At 42.1% G+C, this 23,567-nt stretch overlaps 1 protein-coding gene across 1 annotated transcript in view; it reads right to left on the bottom strand.

The window, feature by feature from the left end:
• Positions 1 to 23,567, bottom strand: part of CKAP2 (cytoskeleton associated protein 2) — a 35,368-nt gene continuing 11,801 nt past the window's right edge. The window contains exons 2-9 of the mRNA XM_074987235.1: positions 19,098 to 19,185; positions 17,001 to 17,079; positions 11,591 to 12,441; positions 9,116 to 9,332; positions 8,439 to 8,606; positions 2,978 to 3,050; positions 1,815 to 2,160; positions 1 to 1,036 (exon numbers count right to left, since the gene is read on the bottom strand). Of these exons, the coding sequence (XP_074843336.1) occupies positions 781 to 1,036; positions 1,815 to 2,160; positions 2,978 to 3,050; positions 8,439 to 8,606; positions 9,116 to 9,332; positions 11,591 to 12,441; positions 17,001 to 17,079; positions 19,098 to 19,185 (2,078 nt within the window). The 3' untranslated portion in view covers positions 1 to 780. The remainder of the gene's footprint in view (positions 1,037 to 1,814; positions 2,161 to 2,977; positions 3,051 to 8,438; positions 8,607 to 9,115; positions 9,333 to 11,590; positions 12,442 to 17,000; positions 17,080 to 19,097; positions 19,186 to 23,567) is intronic.

Here is a 23,567-nt window from a genome sequence, read left to right as displayed (position 1 = left end):
TCCTGCTCTATGGGGTTTCAAGATGTAAACAGTACAAAGTAAATGTAACTCAATTTGGTAAGTTCCCTAGAAAGGCTATCATGTTACCGATTGCTTAACACAAGCTTATATTAAAATTTTAATACATTAAGTCACAGGGGGTGTTCAAGTGCTTTACTGGATCACACCCTAAAAACAATTTTTTATGAAGTAGTTATTGTCAAGATCACGACTTGCTCCACTCAGGAAAATAATTTATTATTTGAGTTTACCAAATAAGCAGATCTGTTACACAGCAATACTAACCTTCAGAGATCATCATTTGTTTTCTTTTAGGAACAAAGAATGTAAATTGTGTGAACTTTATACCATTTGGCTTATAAAGGAGAGGAAGGCCATCATGGGCAAACATCCATTAGAATTACGAGCTAATTAGTATGTTGAAGCCATTCCTTAATTAGTGTTCAGTGTAACATTTAACAAAAACATTAATATTTACAATGCAAAAAAACCCCAAACACTACATATTTGCTACAATGCTTCAGAGAAAAAAGTGAGATAAAATGACAACTTTAAATATTTAAAGTTCTTCCTCAAATAAAACAGAAGTTTGCTCTATCTTGATTCTGCAACTACTGTATTCCGAAATAAACCAGATGGGATTTGCTTCATGACACAAGCAAGCAATCTTAAAACCATTAACTTACTAAGCCAATTCTGCATATGTAAAACAAAACACCAATTGCAAAAGCAGGAATAATCAAACATCTGTGAGGATTTGCAAATCCATCTCCACTAGAGCTACTGCTCTTCTTCCTCTTCTAGATGAATAGCGGGTTCTTGTAATGCACTGTTCTGTCTGTAGATAAAAGCATTTGTCATCGCTCCAAGTTCTCCCAGCTGTTCAAGCGAAGAAACACAGGGATCGTGATCCTTTAACATATTTGGTAGCTTGCACAACTTCTCCTGAAGGCGACGAGAACGCCTTACTGGGGTTAAAAATTTTATATCTTTAACAGCAGAATCATTTGCCTCACACTGCATCTTCTTCTTCACACTTCAGAAAAAGGAAAAAAAAAAATGCGAATTAAAGATGTGTACTGAGTCATGTTTAGTCTGTCTATGAAAACCTGTCAGAGGCCAAACAAATAGCAAACCATGCTTCCTGCCTGAGCCAACCACACCCTCCCAACATCCAACAAGAGAAAATGACCACAAACAATGCCCCCAGAAAATAAATCCAGAGAAGCGTTAAGTGTTTTAAGCACTACATTTATTCTGTCCAAGGAGAGAGTTCTTTTCCACTGTTTGCTAGCCAAGAGCTGTTCTGGGCCGAATATACTTTTTATATTGCTGTCTACGTAGGCAGGCAGCAATACAGGTTCTAAAGCTGGACAGACTTCCGTAAGTACATTATGTATTTTGGGTGTCCTGATCAGAGAAAACTCTGCTTTACAGCATTTAGGGTAGGTATCCCAGGCTCTTCGGTGTTAACCCACATGACAAAGAATTAAATTTTGTGACTAAAAATCCTCTTAAATATGTGGAAGTAATTAATATATATACCAGAAGAGAAGCCAAGACAAATAGCTTGCCACAATTTGAGAGATCTGAATTGCAAGAGACATATTAACAGTCTTCTTTATAGATGTGAAGCTCTTCTCCTTTCCTTTATATCTAAAGCGGAAGCAGCATTTAGAAGAATAGACTGTTGGAATTCTAGTTCTAAACTGGATGTTTGATTTGTTGCAGTTGCGTTGCAAATACATCATCTCAGTTTCCCCTGACACTATGGGAAGTGCAGAAACCTCTGAGTTTACTGTAAGTGATCTTACCTTTCCAAGTATGGCGTGGTTGACAAATTGTATTTAATTAAATAAGATCCCTCTTTCTCTTTGTCAGGAGTCTTAAGTTCTAACGTTGCCTCTTTTGTTGCATCTTCATTTTTGCAGTCTGAAGACTTCTTACTTTGTTCTTTAGTTCTGTGCTTTCTACCTTCTTTAGATAAGGTCTCTGGTTTTGGCTTCAAGGATGAATCAGTTTCCTCTTTCTTGATCACTTCATTGCTAATTTGCTCTGCCTTCCCTTCATCATTCAGATTAAGCTCTTGGAAGACATCCTCTACATTTTGTAGAGACGAGTTAGCTTCTTTACCGATAACCTCTTCCTTCACACATTCCTCTGAAAGTTACAAGGTTGGAAACAGGGACTCAGTTGTGACTGGTTTCAATTAAGGATCTAGTAACTTATCAGCAGAATGTAAAACAATGCACAAGTCAGTGGTTTCACCATGTCCTGCAGTAACCAGTTACTGAAATTCTAGAGATTCAGCACACCAAACCGTTTTTAAAAACAATCTATTGCACAATAGTATTTGACAAATCTTCATTTCATTCTAATTGCTGTTGCTAAAACCTAGCAGGACACTCGTTTGTGGTGATTCACATTTGCAAAAGCAACTAATGATTTTTGGATAATAAACTTGAGCTATCCAATAAAATCAGGCTGTTTTAGGTAGCAGATGTATAAACGTTTTCTTTCTGAGGGGAAAACAAACAACCCACCACACAAGGCACCTTGAATTCATTATCTATTAGATGATTCCTCAGAAGGAATCTGCAAGTTGTTGCTGATATCTTTGTGCCAGTCAAACAATCTGCCTCAGTTATGATTTTCACCCCAGAGCTATTTAAACCTCAGGCTAAAGAGACTGGATACCGACAGTCAAAGAAGAACAAAAATTGGAAATACTTATAGATTATGGGTGTTCCCTGTCTGCCAGTGTGGCTGTGGCAACATGCTCGCAGCTGCAGAGGAATCAGTAAGTTTTAAGCCTGCATTATATTTCAGAGACTTTCTAACTGACACACAAAATGGATCGGCTTCCATACCACAAGACTGAATGCGATAGGGTGCACACTATTTTAAAATAATTTCACATTTATTAAATGAATCAGACAATCATAGGTTAACTTAAAAAAAAAGTATTCAGTCTTACCAACAACTGACTTTGTAAGAGTCTCACTATTCTTCATAATATCTGCTACTGTACGTCGTAACTCATCCTTTGGCTGGAAGAAAAGTTGCTTCCATTAATAGCCCATAAAGTCAGCTCCATGAAACTGATTCTGTAACCCTTAGTTATTCTACAGTTTAATGTGAAAATTAAAAATATGGTGACAGACTACACTAATGCAAGTTAAATTATGAACATTACCATCTTAGAAAGATTACTTTTATTGATAAGTGTTTATTTCAACATGTGCACAAACACACAAAATGATGAAAAATATTTCCAATCAAAATTTATAGCTAAGGCAAAGTCAGAAAAATGCTGGTTGAGAAGTTAGTTCGATTAAGGATATTTACTTTATATATTTTGAAATGTGACGTTTACAATTTCTATTTTTAACAATTACAAAACTAAACTTTTTGAATCTAGACATCCGCCATCATAAAAATAACTCTCCTCTGAGATTCCTGCAAGCTAAAACTTTTGTGTGTGGCTGCAATCTGTCAACAGTTTTGTCAGAAAATATCTTCTGACAATCTCTTCTGTCAACAGAACACTGTAGTGTAGGTATAGCCAAGGTAGCTTAGGAAATATTAGACCAGCTTCTGCTGGTAAGAGACAAACTTCGCAGCTCCCACCACTACCGCTGCTCGCTTCTCCAGCTCCCAGTCCCTGCCATACTGCCCTGAAATAGAACTCAGTTTAGTTGGTTTGACGGCTTGCAGGAGAGATCTGGCCATTAAACCAATTAAATTGAGTCCCACTTCAGTGGGGCATGGCAGGGAACTGCCTGTGCTACAGGTGGGGGAAGGAAGTAGGAGGGCTAAAGAGGACTCACATGGAGGCAGTGGTGGTGGCTCCGTGAAGGAGCATCAGAGGGGCTTGTGTGAGGTAGGTGGGGGACAGTTTGAGGCTCTGAGAGGTTTAAGCCTGGGGTGGAGAGAGGGGGTGAATCAAGATTTATAAAAAAGTTTTCCCAGGGGAGAGCCTGCCCCCTGGTTTTGACTTGCCTTGGGTCACACAGTTTTACTGAATTGTCAAAATGGGTCGCCATCGAAAAGGTTGGGAACTGCAGCACTAGACTAAGGCACGATTTGAGGCGAAGTGGCTCCTGAACACCCCTCTAATAACACAACCAAAAAAAGTGGGGGGGGGGGGGAAGAAGTAGTAAGTTACAGATCATTGTAATAAGCCACAAGTCCAGTGCCATTATTAATGGCATGTTTTTTATAGTTTAGCAAAGTTATGAATTTAAGCTCCAAGGTTCATCTTTTGAAAATGATGTGAATATTTGTGACTGATAAAAATGAACAAATGACCCAGAGTCAACCTGTAGAGACATGCAAGTACTATTTATATACCTTGCTTAAAGTAATTCAATGCTAGTTAGGCTAAAACTTTGAAATGCAAACTGTATTGTTAGAAATTAGATGTAATATTAGTTATAGGTGTGTGTTTGTATCTTATAGGGAGTAACCATGTAAATTAACATTTCCTGTCTATTACTATAACCATGGATTTGGGAATCAAAAAGTAATACAAACATTTATATGACTCAGGTGAGAATATTATCCAGATGTCGCTTTAAAATTTGTGATAAACTGCCCTTTGGTTCTCATATCTGCTTGGATGCTCACAGGGAAAGCTGCAAGATATAAGAAATGAGATCCCAGGATACCCTGGTGCCACTTTAATGAATATTTACTTGCAGTCTCAGGCTACCTTTACATGGTGAGATAAATTTGAACTTAATAAAATCAATCAATTTTGTAATACTGGGTTTTATAAATTTGAATTTGAGTATCCTCACCCCTCCACAAAGTCTACTTGCTGCTGCCACACTCAAATCAGCAAACACTGACTGTTGCAGCAGTCAATCGTGGGAACCTATCCCACAGTTTGCTCAGCCTCATAGCATTCTGGGTATTTTTCACTGGTGCAACATGGGAAAAAAATGCCCTGCAAGTGGTTGTGGGTAAGTGATTTCATCTTCCCACATTGCATTGCCCTCATTCCCTTCCCGTGGAAAGCAAATGGCCATTTTTCCCAGAAGTAACGAAGGAAAAAGATAGGGCATCAACAAAAATCACCAAATTAACTGAAATCTCTTGCTTCTGTAACTGAATTATCAAAGATTTTACAAAAAGCAGCAGATGTCTGTCTTCTCAACTGGCCCTCCAGCCACCTCTCTCTCTCTTAAGAGGGCCAAAGCTTGAAGAAAGAGAAGGACAGAAAAAGTTAGGAAGAAGATTTTTGGCTTCCCACTACACTACAGAGAGAGAGTTGCCCAATACAGGGGAGGATGAGGCTTACCAAATTTCAAACAAGCAGTGTTGCTCTGGCGGGGTGGGGGTGGGGGCTAGCCCCAACTGTTGGGGGCCAGCCCCTCTCCCCCTTTGGGGGTGTTTTAGGAGGATCAGTGAATGACGAGCCAGTTGAAATGGTCCCTTCAGAGTCACTCAGACAGAGGCGCCAGCCCCGATTGACTGTTCGGGAGACCCCCCATGGGATTAGGTGGGCTATGGTTTCAGGGGATCAGAGGATGAAGAGCCAGCTGAGATGGTTCCTTCAGTGTTGCTCAGGTGGGGGTGCCCCTGAAAATCTTAGCCACTGGGGGAGATTTCCCCTTTGCCCCCCAGCGGTAGCAAGCCCCTAAAAATCATAGCTGCCTTTGGAGCCCTCACCATGTGCAAGCCAGAACATGGTGCTGCCTGGCAGCATGGTCTGCACTGCGCAGCAGGCACATCCTTTCATTGGGTTAGGAGCTAGCCATGTGACATGGCTGGATGCGGGAAAGACCCTACCTGCATGGCGTTTGTGAGGGAAGGGTAGGGGGCCTGCACAAATGTAAGCCACAGAAAAAGTAGTTTCTCAGCCTCTCATACAAGCATCACCCCCACCCCTCCCACCCAAACAGCCTGTGCCACATGGTGCCGTGGAGAAGGAGCTAGCACCAGTACTGGGGGAAAAAAAATATCCAAGTGCTCAGGTTGCACAGGTAGAGCTAGAATGACAAACTCCACATTGGGCTATTTGTAGTGGGTAGATGCGCTCACTGCACTGATAGCAAAGAAAGAAAAAAGCTTCTCAGAGAGCCTGTCAAATAACCATGGCCATGGAGCAACGGACTTCCTGCTGGCAAATTCAAATTCATGGGCTTCCCGTTACCTAATTCCTGCATACCTGGAGAGCAGTGGAGAGGGAAGCGGCCAGAGAGGACGACTGTGGGGCACAGTGGGATACATACGGGACATTTCTGGAGGCTCATAGTCTACTAAAAGACATGGCGTTTCCACACTAGCCTTAATTTGAACTTCATGCTACGTAGAGTACCTTTCCACAATGTTATAATATCGACCTTAGTGCTGCCTAAAATCGACCTAATAGTATTTACAGTGAAGACAGTGACATTGTAAAATCAAGCTAACTACTTTAAATTTGACTTTATTGCGTAGTGTAAACACAGCCTCAGATCTGCTTGAGATTTCATAAAGGGAAAACCTAAGCCCTAAGAACTGATGTCCCAGTTGGCGGCAGGAATCACCCTGGATATGGGTTCTGGATTGTAACCATGGACTAAATTCTAAAAACTGTAGCTACAAGATCATCATCTGTGTTTTGTAACTGAAACACAAGAATTAAACTCATGTCTATGTATACTGATCCTTTAACCAATATTTTCTTTAATAAATTTTAACCTAGTTAACTAGCTATAAGCGTGTATTTAGGATAAGGTCTGAAGTATTTATTGACAGGGAGAATAAAAGTGCCTGGGATTTTGGAACTAGTAGAACTTCTATTTGCCTAGGGGGTCTGGACGGGGACCTGAGACTGCTTACCAAATGGGAACTGCATGGTTTGGACTTCTGATTAACTAATAAGGTTACACAGAAGCTGTTTGGTGTAGTCTTGGTGAATATAAATATTGGGAACAGCACCTACTTTGTGGATTTGCTGTCCCATCTCTTTCAAGGCACCATAGCGGAGTTACCTGAGCTGGCTTCCCTTGAATCCCCCTTATGTCACAATTGCCTTTGAGGATGAGAATGTGTCATTGTGATAGCTTTGTGAAAAGCGCAGAGATGCTCTGGTTTTTATTTTTATCATTTTCCTGTGAGACTTCAGTTGAGAGCTTAGTGAAACCAGACAGACAGTGACTAAACAGTTATTATTGGAGAATGTGGTGCTTTGGATAAAGTACACCATGTTTCGATAGACACATGTAGAACACATGGATCTTTGAAAAGCATGTTATTGGCCACCCCAATCACTGTAGCCGTAGAGGTGTATCTACAGGTTTTGCATGTGTTGTTCGGCCAGGGTCTGGTGCTGCTTAGTTTGTGGATTTTTGGCTTATTACAATCTGTAACTCCCTACCTCCTCTCGGCATATGACTAGAGGAGCCTTAGCAGGATACTTCACATTAAATGGCCCCTTCAGATGGTCGATCTCAACCATTTTTGCATTTGCAAACCCCTAAACTTTTTGAATGGGGGTATAGACCTGTTTGGAAATTGAGTTGTGGAGCTCTTGGGAAATTCATTGTCTGTATAGAAAATTGAATTCTGTTTAGTCAATTTTCAGCCTAAATCTTTTGTACTATTTTGAAGACAGAGGTCCCCAAAGCACATGCAAACCCAGGTGCCGTCAGGGGAGGGGCATGGAAAGTTCAGGCCAGACCCTGGAAAGTCAGGGAGAAAACATTACCCAAGCCCCTTTGCATCAAACAGCTGTGCCTTCTTTCCCCATCCTCGGCACATAGATCCACCCCCAATCCCCAGTGTAGACTGGTTGTGACTCCACTCCTGCTGCTGCCCCTCAGCCTCACCCTCGGCTGTTGTTCAGTTCCCAGACCCTCTTCATGGCTGAAGACCCACTCCTGTAGCCCCAACCTCAGCCTCCTGTCCATGCCAAATCCCCTAGTTGCATCCCACTCTTGGCTCCAGGATCCAGAAGCCCCCCAACAATATTGCATATATTACAAATTACAGTATTTCCATTATTCCTCCTAGGCTGAGAATTAGATGTAATTTTGATGTTCATTTCTCTCCCCCTGCATATAATACTGGTTTACTGACACTGCAGCATAAATAAGAAGAGATTCACAGTCACAAAATATTATGAATTTTATGCAGCTTATATGCATAGTTAATATAAATGAGCTACCCCTTTCCCTTTCACAAGAAAAAGCCAGATTTAATATATAGAATTGGGATTTTTTTTTGGACAAGGTATGTTCATGGTCCAAACTCCAGAGAAAGTTTTAAAAATAATATTAACAGAAAGTATATAAAAAGATTTTGGGGTCTGTTCAAAAGCATCTGGTGGTCTGGATTTGGCCCATGGTTCACCTGTTGACAACCCCTCTATAGCAGTTTTTATAAATAGAGCCATTTTCTACATCCTTTACACCATCAAAAACAACCCCCAAGGTGCTGCTTCTCACCTGTGCTCCTGCCAGAATAGCTTCCTCATAAACCGCAATGATCTTTTCAATTGGGCCCATCTGTTCAAGACGCATGCAACACACCCAGTATTTTGCAAGTTTTTTTGCATCTGGAACACTCTGAATCAACTTTTCCAGCATGGCTCGTACTTCATCTCCAGGGTAACCCTAAATTTTTTTTTTACACAAGATGACAGGAAGATTGAATCCTACCAAATATATATTCCCAGAAGACTATGCACTTGTTACTGGAAGGTAGTATTTGCTTCTACGTATTTTCTAGTGACCCCAGTGTGAATCATCATAGAAGGTGCTACAATCACTATTTCATCAGGACATGTTAGTCATCCATCTAATCTTCAAAATGAAGTTTATCTGTATGGAGTGTTAGGAAACAGGAAATAATTTCTCTTCAAGTTCTAGTAACATCACTTCTTAGGTATCATTTGTAGGAAGGTTCAATAAATTCAGGCAGCAACCAATGGACTATGGAATTATTTCCTTTCGCTTTAATACTAGTGCCTATATAAAAGTCCTGCTTCCTAAATCAGGTAGTAGTTTATTGGAGGTTGAATCATAAGAACCCTACAAGCATAAAATCACTACTGAAGTCAAGGGGCATTCCGTGCACTAAGGCCACACGGGATCACGATATTAGTATACAACTAAATTAATACCTGTTCTGTTAAATGTAGACATTCTGCAAGAGTTTTGTTGACATTTTCACTGAATAATCCTTGCTCATCCTCTTCTGCTATGGTAGCCCAGAAAGACTCAGCTGGTTCTTTTGGAGTATGTGATATCCGAGACTCAGACTGGACTACTTGTAGCACAGTAGTTGGAGGCCTCTTAGTCACTTTTCCTTTGGCTGCCTTCCATTCAGCCAGACGAATTCTGTATTTAAATAAATCAGTATATTCGCAACTGTTGTAGAATAGCTTATTCTTGACCACATATACAAAAGTTAAGATATGACCCCGCTCCCACACAATCTTGCAGTGCACAGAGGCCCCCCCCCAAAAGTGAGAGAGTGACACGGAGAGAAGCATATGGCCCCTGCAGCTGGCCAGTTGAGTGCTGCGCTGGAGTGCAGCAGGCAGAGAGGTGCCTAAAAGGTAAGTGCCTCCCAGCCAGAGCCTGCACCTGGCACACATTCTTTTCCCACCCAACCTGTACTGGTTCTGGATCACAACCCCCTCCTCTAGGTCAGAATCCTTTCCTAAAGCCGTATCCCCCATGTCCCCTCCCAGACTCTGCACCCTCTCCTGCATCCCACTCCCCTGATCCAGGCCCAAATCCATTCCTTCACCCAAACTTCCGTCTACCTCCCACACCTTCTCCTATACTCCAACCCCCTACCCTCAGCTTCCTTCTCCACCTAATCTCCATCCCAGACTCCACTCCTCTATTAACGAAAGAAGAGCATGCCTCTTGACTACTTGACAAATTCTTGTAACAGCCTCCCTATCAGAAATTATTGCCCACCCTGATCTATCACCTATGCCTGGATGTGCACCTTCGAAACCCTTGATGCCACAACTTCCATCTGCTATAAACGTTTATGATCAGCAAGTTGAGACACTTCTATCTTCCCTTATCCAACAGCAGCAAAACATTAAGGGTACAAACCCAAAAACCCACCACCAAGCCTGCTTTTCCCACATGGAAGCAGCTCTCTGAACTAATCTAATGACAAGACTTCTTAAGCTGAGAGCAAACATCTGAACTTCTGATAAGCTTATACTTATGAGTACTAGACTAAGTCCTAAAGACAAAACTGCTCTATCTCCAGAACAGACAGAATACGGGGAGTGGCAATGCACGCTTCCTACCACATCAGACCGAGGTGTTATTCCAGAAGGGCCATTTCCTAAGTTTAGGAGTAGAGATCAGATTCTATCCCCATTTGAATACTTTAGCTTTAAGCTGAAATTGCCAGTTATTGCTAATTAAGGATATCTGTGGAGATAAGTGCACCAAGAATACCAGTTCTTTTCATGTTGACCAGACAGACAGCCATTAGCTGGTAACAAATATCACTAATTACCTAGGCTGAATTCAGGTCACTGATCTAGAAGAGGGAAACACTATTCTATTAGTGATTCAATCAATCTAGTTCTCCTCTATTATACACAGGTTTTAATAAATGCTACACTCACTTCTACATACATCATGTACTAAACTAATTTTTGTAAGTTGCTATATATTTGTGGCTTGAGTACAAGTACACCAGCATCAGGTTTGTCACGCCCAACACAAGACAACCTGAGACACTTGATACGTATTCCTCAGATGCTGCAGAAAATGCAAGAAAGCAGGACAAGTTGAGAGCCTAAAATGCTTCTACAAGGAATATTTGAATTGTAGTACTTGGTTTTGAATCAGGGGTCAGCAACCTCCCCCCCAACCCTGGGTGCCAAGAGTGGCATGTGAGCCAGTTTTCATTGGCACATGAGGCAGGAGTTCAGCCCTGCCCCTCTTCCCCCAAGCAGCCTGGAGCTTGTTCAAACTCATGCTGCCTCTGGATTAACAAAAGATGAATATATGCTACCAACCATCACCTAAACAGTAAAGTTCTGAACCTTTATTAATTAACGAAGATGTTGTAAGTATGACTATTAGTGACTTTTTAAGAGTATCACTAGTACTCAGACTGTACACAGAAGTTAAAAGGTCCTATTTTGGTACTCTACATCAGAAAGGTTGCTGACCCATTTTAAATCTTGGTTTCTTTAGAGCAGGGATGGGGAACTTGTGGCCAGTAAGTCTCGCCCCCTCTGCACCTTTCCCACAGTACAGCAAGCAGATAGTCTAGCCACCAGGGATTGCAGGCTGTGTGTGGGCTGCATTTGGCTTATGGGCTCTGCGCCGTTCCCTGCACTGGCATGCAAGCTCCACTCATAATTCCCATTGGCCACTGACTGACTTTTCTGTGGGTCAGTGGCCCGTGAACCAAAAAAGGTTACCCACCCCCTTTTAGAGTCTGATGGCTTTCAATCAGGAAAGCTAGCTCACAGGCCAGACGACAAAAGTTTATATACAGAAAAGTGGACACAAAAGCAATAAACCAATGGCTAAAAGTCTATTAAGATCTGCTTAATGAAGGGAAAAAGTCCCCTTAAAAACCCCCTGAATATGATTAATCTAGTTACCTTCTCTCATCTGCTGTCTCTTTTGGTGGAACATATTTTCTGTTGCCAGCTTTTGAATCCTGGGTGGCCTTAGTACCAGAGGTTACTAAAACAGACTTGACTGAAGTTCCTGATCTGACGTCTCTGAATGGAACCTCAGTTCTCTTTGCCTCAGCAACAGAAGTGGCATTAGCTTTATGAGGTGCTGTCTTTAATGATTGTGTTGGCCCACTTGTATCAGGTTTTCTTTGCACAGACACATTTCTGACTATTTGTTTCTCTTTGTTCTGTATGGCCTTAGAATTGGTGCTATGAGAAGCCCCTGTAAGTGATCTCTTCTGGAGAGAAGTTGCATGCACAGGTTTAGCAGCACTCGCTAAATTTGAGACACTATTATTATTTATGACTGCATTGTTGCCACTAGTGGATGATAACCTCACTGATGGTTTGGTGGCAGGGGTGATAGGTTTTTTGTTTGCCAAAGAACTCTTTGCATCCTCATTTTCTAGTGTTTTTCTGAAGGAATTTATCTTTGATGGGATAACCTTGCCACAGTATGAACCAGGCACATGTTTCTTTGGCAGGCTAGCATTAGAGTTTTGTTTATCTGCAATCAGCTGCTTCTCTTTGATGTTTCTTTTGTGCAGGAAGGACTGGCTAAATGACACACGGTAAGTTTTTATTCCAACTACTTCATCTTGGGAAGCATTAATAGTTGAACCAAAATCTTCAGGATTGCAATTTGTTCCTACATTTGAGTTTGTCAATATGGCAGTAGTTTTCAAGGTTTCACTCTTTGAAGAATCAGTGCTTTTTTCCAGAGTCTTGCTTGGTTGATTCCATGGAGGTCTATTAGCATTTTCTTTATCTTCCTGAAATCAGAAACAACATGAAGATGTTAAAAATGTTAAAGAATACATAACATCTGGCAAATTGCTGAAATGAAAGGCCTCTTATCAGTGGTAGGCTTACAAGACTTTTGGGAAAATGAATACTCTACGTTGGCTTTGAAGAAATTGGGGACACAACACATCCTACTAGAGTCAAACAAGGGGAATATGAAGTGTTATTTCAACTTGTCATGGCAAACTCCTCACCCAATTTGTGAATAAGGATAAGAGGCGGCATTCTCTAGGATATTAAAAAAAGTGTTCTCAAGAGTGCCCATGGGCATACAAAGATCTCCAGACAGTACATCAACACATCTAGATACTTGCCTCGTTTTACAATGGGCTTCACAAAAAGTATTAGCAAAATAAGTGCAAACTGAAATTTCATACAATTATTTGTTTATACTCTTCTATATAAGAGACCCAACTTTCATGTACAGGCACTCCTAGGAAGACTCACGTAAGTTGAATTTCGCATAACTTGATGTAACAGAAAGGTGGGGCTTGCTTTCTTTAGACCTAATATTTATGAAACCAAATGTGCTGAAATATAACTTCAAAAAACATTTTATATTACATTACAAAAACATTGTAACATTTATTCAGTTTCATTATAAGAAACGCATATGAAACATACAAAATGAACATACTGTATAGAAAAATCTTCAATCCATTCTGTGCTCTGGGTAAGCAGACTCTCCCCTTCAAGTGGAGAGCGGAAGCTCAGTTGATTGATAACCATTTAACAGTTTCAACACACCAGCCATGCCTTTCATGAGAATGCAGGGGCAGGGCTCTTCGTTTTCTTCCATGGGCTCTTCCTCTTCATGGCACTCCTTATTCACTTCAGAAGATTCTCATAAGAGCGTTCCTCCATACGGTAATCTAGCAGCTCAGCCACATCTCCCTCAACAACCAGCTCAAAACCAATATTTTTAGCCAGCTCTTCAACCTTGTACCTTGCATCACTGAAATTCATCAGCAACAAAGCCCTATAAATCATTCACAACTACACGCCAGATATTTTTCCAAGACTCCATTAAGGCACTTCTGCATATCATCTGAGAAGCCTGGACTGATGTTATCTATAGCCATCTTGTTGTTAAATTTCTTCCAACATTCTTTTACATTTGTCTTGGCATTTGACTCTGTCCCACTGATAAGCATTCAGCATGTCTTCTATATGTAATAGCAGGGTGGATTGATTTTAAATCAAGGCAATTTTAAAATCACAAAAAAAAAAAAAAAAATCATTGATTTAAATTAAGGTACCAATAAAAAAAAAAAAAGTCTAAGACTGTGCTTATAGCACACTTAATTTTGAATTAAATCCCCTTGAACTCAGTGGCACTTCTGTTTTTTCAGAAAAAGTCCGTGGGGTTCAAGTGAGAAGAAAACAAAACAGCTGTGCTGCTGATATGCAAGAAAAACACTTGTCATTTTCCCTCATGCCCCATTTGGGAATTGGGTAGGTGCGAGGGGGAAGGGAAGAAGAGAGGAGGGCAGAGGCTCAGAGCTTCTCCACAGGGCCAGATTAACTTTTTTGGGAGCCTGGGGATAGTGGATTTTGGGGAGCTCCCAAGGCTTAGGTAGGGCCAAAAATGAAGGGTTCAGTGTGCAGGAGGGGGCTATCGGAGCAGGCTGGGAGTGGAGGTGCAGCATTTAGGCAGGGGGTAAGGTGGCTCATGCTATGGAGTCTGGATGGGAAGGAGAAGGCAGTGGATTAAAGTGCCTGCCTGGCACAGGTGGCTCTGCACTGTCCTGCCTCCTGTTGCTCCCACTGGCCTCTATTCCCAGGGTGATGGGGTTGGATCCTGCAAGTGAATGCTGGAATGGAGATTTTCTTTGATACCATTTCCCCAGCCAGAGTGAGAGATGAGGGAACAGCAATGTACAGGGCTGCTTCTTCCCCTTGCCTGGCAGGGCCTGTGGGGTGCAGGGTCCCCATCTCTGGCTTATATCTTAGTGAGATCATTTTTACTATCAAACTGACTGGTCTTTTGTCTTTGTCTATAAACATGCTTGTGGCACCAAATCATTTGCTATCAAACTCATTTGGAGGGAAGGGTTCGATTTCATGTTTAATGGTCTTTGGGGTATGACATACATTCAGAACTTCATATTCCACTCCACCTACAAGGAATCTATTAATGTCAGGAGGAGACTTACACAAAGATCAAGGGAAGAACGTAGGATGACGTAACTAAACTTTTTATTTATTTAGTATCTTATTATCATGTTCAGTAGGAAAAATGTACTCTGCTTTAGACCACAGCTATTTACTCTTTTTCTCTCTTCCAGTACCTCTTTCTTTGCAGCAGCTTCCAGCACTGACTTTTGGAGGCCTTCACTCCAGGTACCTTTTCCATTCTACCTGCTTAAATAGTCAGCAATGAAATAATGTTGACTTTTAAGAATTGTAACTGGGGTTTTGTATTTGATTCTCCAGGAAGATTACCATGGGATGGGGCGTTCTCACCCGAGCCTTCATTTTATGCTATATGCTGCCACAGGGAAAGGACATAACAGTGCCTTGCAGTCGTGAACTGAGTATGAGCCAATTTGTGCAGTCAGATGGACTAGAAATCAGCCCTTCCCTATGAAATCTAATCTCCCCTGCTGCTGACAGCCCAGGCCTTCAAGTTTCTAGTCTGCCCACATTGGGAAGAGACAGAAATTGTCCTTCCTCTACATGGCAGCTCTTCATGGAGAGATCAAACCCATCTCCAGAGGCAGCACAGAAATCAAAGAGGTACACCACAACTTCTGCACCACAGCATCCTGGGAGCAGGGCTCCAGGCTTCCTCTCCTGGTGGCAAGAGCAGTGGGACACTTGGTTCTGGGTCTTCTGCCCCTTTCCTCTGGGTGCCTTTGGCTTGATTCCAAGCACGAAGCTGGGAGCTTCGACTCCCACCAGCTGCAGCCGAGGCAGCTTGTACTCGGGGCTTCTGTCCCTTGCCACTATCACTGCAGCTCAGGCCAGCCCAGGCTGGGGACTTCCTCCCCATCCCTCCACTCCAACTGAGGCAGCTCACACTCAAGGCTTCAGACCCCTGCCACTCCAGCTGGGACTTGAAGCAGTCCAAGCAACCTCAAGGCTTCAGCTCTTCAGCAGTGGTAGCTGGGGTACCCAGGCTCAGGGCTTCTTCCTCCATGGCTCTTGCCCGTGCTCAGGCAACCCACTCAGCACTTAGGCGCAGGTGCTTTTTCCAGTGCTGGGGCATCATTTTTTCAGGGAACTTCAAATTGCCTAGGGGCCTTGCCTCAATCTGGCAGTGGCCTGGACTAGCAGCTAGGATTTCCCAGTACCTCGGGGAAGAGCCTACAAACCTCCTCTAGCAGATTTGATAGCTGCTGGGCTCTGAAGGTAGCACAGAAGAAAGGGTGGCAATTGGAGAGGATCCTCCTCCCCACCAACAACTCTGCAAGCCCCCCAGCCCCCATCTGAAACCCATGAAACTGACCCATTTTAAAACCCTCTGGCTATGAAATTGACCAGAAGGGACCACAAATTTGTTAGGACTCTAGCTGTTGGTAGCAAATGGGGAAAGAGCACCTTTAAACTCTACTAAGGGTTTTAGCAGTTTACTTCAAACATACTCAGTAGATTTATCTGTGCCTTATAAATTTGAAAAGCACACACTTGACAATTATACCCATACCAATTGTGATCAATGGCTTTTAATGTGGTGCTGTTGAAGAGATATTCGTAAAACTTTGCATTCCCTTAATAGCTGAAGAGATTTTGCTGAGACTAGGAAGACCAAGCATGGAAAATTTCATCCAAAAAAGTTTTAAGTATATGAGGACAAGACATCACAGTAAAAGTGGTTTTATCTGGAACTTCATCAACCAGAAACACTCTACAAACAGGCATTTCTGATCTTTACTGAAAGTCCAGTTTATAGTCTAGTTGGCATGGGTCCAGTCACCTCTGCCCATAAATACTGCCTCAGTAACGCCTGGTCAATGGGAGTTGCAGAGACAGCACTCTAGACGGGACAGGAGCAGTATGCAGAGCTGCCTGTCACACCTCTGCCAAGAAGCAGCCAGGACAGGTGCTCCAAGCCCCCTCCTGTAAATCCAAACCAAATCCAGCACTCCCAACCCCTGCCTCCTGCAGCATCAAAAAATTCTCTCCAGAGTCTGTGAACACTCCCACCTTAATTAACCAGAATTTCACTTCCTGGCACATGCTATTCGCCAGCATGCCAGAAAAGATAGCTTATACTATATAATGGAATTTATTTGAATTATGGATGCCACAGTAAAATAAGTTCATTAATCAGTCCCTTCAGTCCCCTAGTAGTCAGTTCAGGTTTATACTGTACTGGAGATAAAACCTGGGGATGCCATATATACATAACATAGCATTCTGTATGGCTCTGAAGAAGCGAAAATTTCATTCATACTAATCAGTTAATCATTGACTGCTACACATGTACAAGTTTTTCATGTTGTAAAGTTCACTTGTGTTAATGCTAAACAAAAAATTGTACCCGTATTTGTTAGTTAAGGGAAAAAGAAACCAACAAACTTACCATTTTCTGCTTTGCAGATTTTAAAATCTTTATTTTGTCTCGTGGTTTGTCACTAGCTACTTTCCCACTTCTGTTAATGCTTTTTAAAAATATCAAAAGCAAAGAGTTAAGAATAGCTACAAATGTATTTTGTATAAACATATACCATGCTAAAAATTCTTTGAGTTAAGCAGGGAAACCACGAGGATCTAGCACTCATGACTTCTATAAGATAGCATGTTAGCAACTTTGCCTGAAAAGGAAATTTGTTTAAATTACAAATCAAAACTACTACATAAGAATATTTTATGCCACAAGCAAAAGACCAGTATACCATAGTTAGTAGCTATTATTTTTGCTTTACAATAGTTATCTGACTGTTCCATAAGGCCTGTTTTCTTCCTCAAATAGCTGCTGCTGGTCTGATCCAGCCAATAGCCTTTTATGTAGCAATTTTGTTACCAACTGTTCAGTAATACTGTCTGTATTTTCACCAATTAAAGTGAAAGCAGGTTAAGGAATTTTGCCAAAGCCACCCAATTGTGATAGACCTGGGACAATGACACAAATCTGGAATTCAAGTCTTGAGAGAGAGCAAAAGACAGCAATAACAATGAAAAACAAGGTGGCAAAACCTCAAAGCAAAAATAAAAATCTTTCGTCCAGCATGGATTTATTTAAATCAAAACAATTTCAATCAGCAATTTAAAGCATGAAGTGGAAAGCACTGATTTAAATAATGGATTTTAGTCTACTTTTCCATTTGCACTTGGGTTGTGTACCAAGAAAAGGTACATTTTAATTCTCCAATATAATCACTAGAACATGTTGATCTACCCTTACACATATCCTTTTAATCAGATTTGGTTCACTTTGTTATCTTTAAAGGAACATTAAACTATACACATTTATTTAAGTACTGTTATGGCTTACTCTTTTCAGATTCTTATTAAATGTACATTTTTTATGTTAGAATATTTAATGATTTATTACTTATTTACCAGACAATTCACTTTTTGCTTGTGACTTGTGCCAAGGTGCAGAGTGGTAACTGGAATTTAATCAAATCCATAAAACAGCAAGTAAAGCTTTTTTGCTAAGCAAAACAACCTTAAATGTTCTGAATAGATAAACTTCTCTTAACAAAACATGTTTCACATTTTTACAGCTAGATGATTGATTAATCAGACATTAAGTATAGTCTGTGAATTAAACTAATTGTTTCAGGTCAACCTGGGAAAATTTTTCAAATTTGTCTAAGTGAAAATGACTGGACCTTAAGTTTATGCTTGCCAGAGTCTCCTGAAATGAAACAGTGCAAGTTACTTGGGATGACCTATTCTGCCAAAAACCCATCTCTCTCTATATATAGAAAAGCAGCCTTTACCACAATGCTTTTCCTAGAGACTCTTGCATTCTGTATATTTAGAAGTCTGAATTTTATCTATGTTGCCTTAAATGAAAACTACAGGAGCGATGGCACGAATCAACTGAAGAATAGTGGTAATGAACAAAGCCCTGAAAATGAAAAAGTGAGAGGACAGATTGAAGGACCCAATTAGTATGAGCTATCTTGCTCTTTAATTGATAATTAAGGTTAAAGATCATTGTGCTGAGAGCACAATACTTCCAATAGATATCCTGCTACAAATCCGCTGTATGAACATAGCAAATATTTGACATCTCGTGTTATATATTCAAAATGCAGCACAAATGCTAATGCTCACAACAGCCTTAAGGAGGGAAGTAAGTCTTATTTCTATACTTTACAGATGGGAAATATGAGGCACAGAGATGAAGTGACTTGGCAAAGGTCACGCAGTGAATCAGAGCCAGAATTAGAACTAACATTTCTCTTACTCAGTCCTTCTTCCACACTAATCTCCTGTCTACAGAGGTTTACTATTCCATTTGTAGCTTTAGCAAATATGTTAAGGAGTATTTGTTACTCAGACACTTTTAGGATCAAGATATAGCACTAGAGAGATTTAAAAAAAAAAAAATGTAACTTTAAAATTTGTTTAAGCACTGTTGATTGGTAATTCAGCTTCCCACAGCAACAGTATGAAGGTGTAAACTGGTTCCTTTCATGCAATTTAAACAAAAGTATAACCCCACCTGATATCTGTTTGCTTCTTCTGTATGAGCAACCCAGAAATGTTCTTTTTTCTCAATAAGTATTCTTCAACTTTTTGTCTTCTTTGCTCTAACGTATTAAAAGATGAACATTGTTTAGTGTTACACAAACTAGTAAGTCACAGCTCAACCCATTTCTAACAAATTCATAAGAATGAAATGAAGTATGTTTAAGTCACTTTTACAAAGATCCAAAAGACAAATTAATAAAGCTACAAGACAAAGACCTGATGAAAAAATTCTGATCATCTTAAAAAAAAATCGTAATACCTGCACACTGAGTAATTCTAACTTGTTTTTCATTTAATTTTTGTATCTGTTTAAGTGTAGCTTATTTAAAAAATTTCACTTTGTATTTTGCTAAATAATTAAGCAAGAAGAATCTCCTACACATGGTAGTTTTCTTTTATTCTCTGTGGCTGACTCCACAGGGACTTTTCACAGCTAGTACTGTATTGCTCCAGCATTGGTGTAGTTCCACTTGCAGTAGCAACAATGAAGAGCTTTCATAAAGGGAGCAGAGGAATTTATGTCAGATCGAGTCTACAGTTAGACAACATTGGTACAAGCCATCCAAACTTGATCTTCATTTTATATTTGTGCTTTTTAGCCACAACCCAGTTGCAGAACCAGCCGCTGAACAAGCATGGAGTAACTATTTAGATATAATCTTACCACGGTGGAAAGACCTGAAAGAATTGGCTCTTAAAAGTTTGTTTGTTTTTAAAAAAAAAACAAAAAAAAAAAAAACACACACAAACTAGATTCTCAGGAATGCAAAGTCTTAATACCCCTCTCTTTACTGATGTAGAAAGAAAATTCTTTCAGCCCTTAATTCAAGGGTTAGGGTGCAGAATCTTCAACCAATCTTCTTCCCTCCATATACACTTCAGTATTAAGTGTCCCAACAGAAACCACTTCCTATCCTGATCAGCTTTCACCCTGAGTTTTCCCAGTGTCACAAGACTAGTTATTGACAAAGTCATTTAGTAAGAAAAAGGTGAACAAATAAAACCAGGGTTTTTTGTTTTTTGCTAAAACCCTTTAAAAATTACTGTGAAGAAAGAGGAAAAACAAACCTAGCTCCCTAGCCCCTGCATCCAGATTTTAAATTGTAATTCTATAATAGCATGATGTGTCAAAGCTTTAACCAATTTTAAGACTCTAACATTGTTAATACATCACTTTTTGGTGTTTTGTTTTGGGAAAATTGTTTATTTCTCATGTAACCATTGCTGACTTTTATACTGCATTAATTACAAGATTTTTAGCGAGGAAAAACTTGTTTTATTGATTTATCTAATTCAGTGGGTTCAAGCTGAAGTGTCTGGATAACGCAATTTGGGGGTAACCAACTGTGTGGCACATTATTCCCTTAGGCTGCGTCAACACTAGCCAAAAACTTCGAAATGGCCATGCAAATGGCCATTTCAAAGTTTACTAATGAAGCGCTGAAATACATATTCAGCACCTCATTACATGTGGGCGGCCACGGCACTTCGAAATTGATGCGGCTCATCGCTGTGTGGCTCGTCCAGATGGGGCTCCTTTTCGAAAGGACTCAGGAATAAGGGAACTTGGAAGTAGCCGGAGTCCTTTCGAAAAGGAGCCCTGTCTGGACGAGCCATGCCAATTTTGAAGTGCCACGGCCACCCGCATGCTAATGAGGTGCTGAATATGTATTTCAGCGCTTCATTAGTAAACTTCAAAATGGCCATTTGCATGTTAAGGCATGCATGCATTCACCACAAGTGTCCTGTTCACCATGTGCGGTGACTAATAAATGTATTAGAAACCATGGCTTTGCATGGCCATTTCGAAGTTTTTGGCTAGTGTAGACAAGGCCTTAGAGGAATAAAGGGCTCAGTAAAAGGATGGGCAGTTCAGGACCAACTCTGGGACCGAGGTGAGGAAAGAATATCTGTGACTGAGGGTATGTTCAGGTCACTCTGCAGCATAACGAAGGCTGGTAAGAACCAAGGTGTGGCTGGCTGAAGTACACAGGGACATGGTGGGAAATGATTAACATACTGGTGGCTGTTTGTGAACAGTCCAGGCCAAAGGATACAGTAGCAAGGCATTGTGAAGGGCAGCTCAGGCTGAGTTGCTGTATCACCCCTGCCCTTTAGTCTGAATTGTATAGCTTATTTTGCTTTCCAAAGAGCATCAAAAACCACCCCACCCGCCTCCAACAACCCCTGACCCATCTGTGACAAGACCTGCAGCTCTAGAATTGGGCTGATCAGCCATCAACGGACTCACTCATAGGAGGGTGACATGAAGACGTCCTACTTGTTATCGAGTGACCACCGAAGAAGAATTTTGCTTCCCAAACCAGAAACACTCTACACTGACATAGCCATTTTTATACTAGTATAATAGCGTCTTTTTTTTTTTTTAAGCTTTAGTTTGCTTGTGAGAATATTTAGTTTGGAAAAGAAGACAGGGAGTAAATAACTTTCAAGTACCTAACGCCATGGTTTCTAATACATTTATTAGTTACCACACATGGTGAATAGGACACTATGTTGTGGTGAATGCGTGCATGCCAAACTCAAATAATAATTCGTTGACTTCATCACATGTGCTTCGAGGCGATTAGCACAGGTGATTAGCTCAGGCAAGGGAGACTATCAGCCAGCAGAGAACCCCTGCTGACACTGTCCACACTGAAAGGGAGCAATGCAGGGCATAGCAAGGAAGGGGGTTTGGTATCATGCCCTCTAACACATTGGGGAAGCACCGCTGCCTGCATGCCACTCACAGCTGTGCCACGGAAAGGCTGTTAGAGGCTATGTGGGTTTCAAAGCCTTTCTGTAGTCAGCCCTTCTTTGCTACAAGTCATATTACTGTACCCCTCTCTGTGATTATGTCATCTCAGAGTTTTGTGCAAATTCAAAGCCCAGAAGTTTTTGGTTTGTTTTTTTTTTGTTTGTTTTTTGTTTTTTTTTTTAAATAGTTTTGTATAATATAAAAGGTGACAAATATAGAAAGACAACTACAAGCAGGGTGAGCTTTGAATCCCTGTCGGACACTGCTGACCTAAAGAATGCAACAAGGAGGAAGGAAAAAAAAAATCTCCTTAACCTCTGACAATAGGACAAGCAGCAGCACTCTTAAATTGTAGCATGGGAGGTTTAAGGTTGGACATTAGGAAAATTTCACCTCAGGGTGCTTAAGCACTGGCAAAAGATTACCTAAGGAGGTTGTGGAATCACCACCACTGAAGATTTTTAGAGCAGGTTAGACAAACACCTATTGGGGATGATCTTTCTACAGGATGCACCTCCTAAAATCAGCACTCTAGAATGTCACAAAATTTTAAAAGCTTTGTCGAATAAATGTGGAGGCTACAGCATAGCATGGGGGGAGCACAGGCCACTGTCTGCACAAAGCAGGGAATCGCTGTGCAGGTCCCCCACAAGAAAGATTCAGCAGTGAGGCTGGTCACAACTTGCACCCAAAGACGCTCTCGGGCCCTGCCCCTCTTTGCCGGGTGCATCAATTGAGAGCAAGCAATAAGGTGAGATCCATAGGAGGGGCTTAGTGTAGGGGACCCGGGTGTGAAGGGAACGGGTTGACCAAGGCAGTAATGGGACTCGGGGGAGGGGAAGCGGTCCAGGCGAAGGCGGCTGGGGCTAAGCAGGCCGGATACCAGAGGGCTCCGGGTGCTGGGAGTGGGGCTCAATGCGGATTCAGGTACACAGGACTGGGGAGCCCACTGCGGACGCAGCTCATCAAGGGGCCCCAAGTGCCGGGGCCCTGCGCGCGGACGAGGTGCGGCCCAGCTGCAGGGGTTGCGCAGACGGAGCAGGAGGTTCTCATCCAGCGTCACACCTGACCCGCCCTGCCCGACCGCGGCGCGGATTTCCGCCCCCGGGGGAGTTTCCGCGACTTCTCCGCAGCTAATCGAGGCGGGGCTCACGACTCCCTCCCGTCGCCAGTGGAATCTGGCCCGTAGCACGGCCGGGCCAGCCCGCCTCAGTGCCGGCTGCACGGGCCCCGCCAGGCACCTTCCAGCCGTATTTCAGAAGAGGAGCCGCGGCCGGCCGGGGGTGCGGGCCTTACCTCGGTAGGCCGGCTCGGTTCTCCGGGTGGCCGGCAGCTGCGGAGCGAGACGGCAGCTCATGGCCGCCGACAATTTATAGGGGGGAGGGAGCCGCAGAACCGCTGTAGGAGCAGCGGCGCGACCACCCGCTCCGCCGTTTGAATTAGGCGCCGCCCGTTACGGTACCGCCTCCCGGATTGGCCCGGCCGCGAGACTTGAACTGGCCAATGGGGAGAGCGGCGGGGCCTGACCCCGCGTGCGTGGGCAGTTTGAAAGCCAACGGCTGCGAGTGGTGAGAGCCCTTTCCCCGGAGCCGGGCGGGGCCAAGGACGCGCCCTCTCTGCTCCCAGTTCAAGTGGCTTCTCTGACAGCGCAACGTTGTAATGTATCTGTACCGGGGGCTC

The sequence above is a fragment of the Carettochelys insculpta genome, chromosome 1 (genome assembly GCF_033958435.1).
Source record: "Carettochelys insculpta isolate YL-2023 chromosome 1, ASM3395843v1, whole genome shotgun sequence".
Classification (NCBI taxonomy): domain Eukaryota; kingdom Metazoa; phylum Chordata; order Testudines; family Carettochelyidae; genus Carettochelys; species Carettochelys insculpta.
The sequence above is the reverse complement of the archived record's forward strand: the minus strand, read 5'-3'. Positions and strand labels throughout refer to the sequence as shown.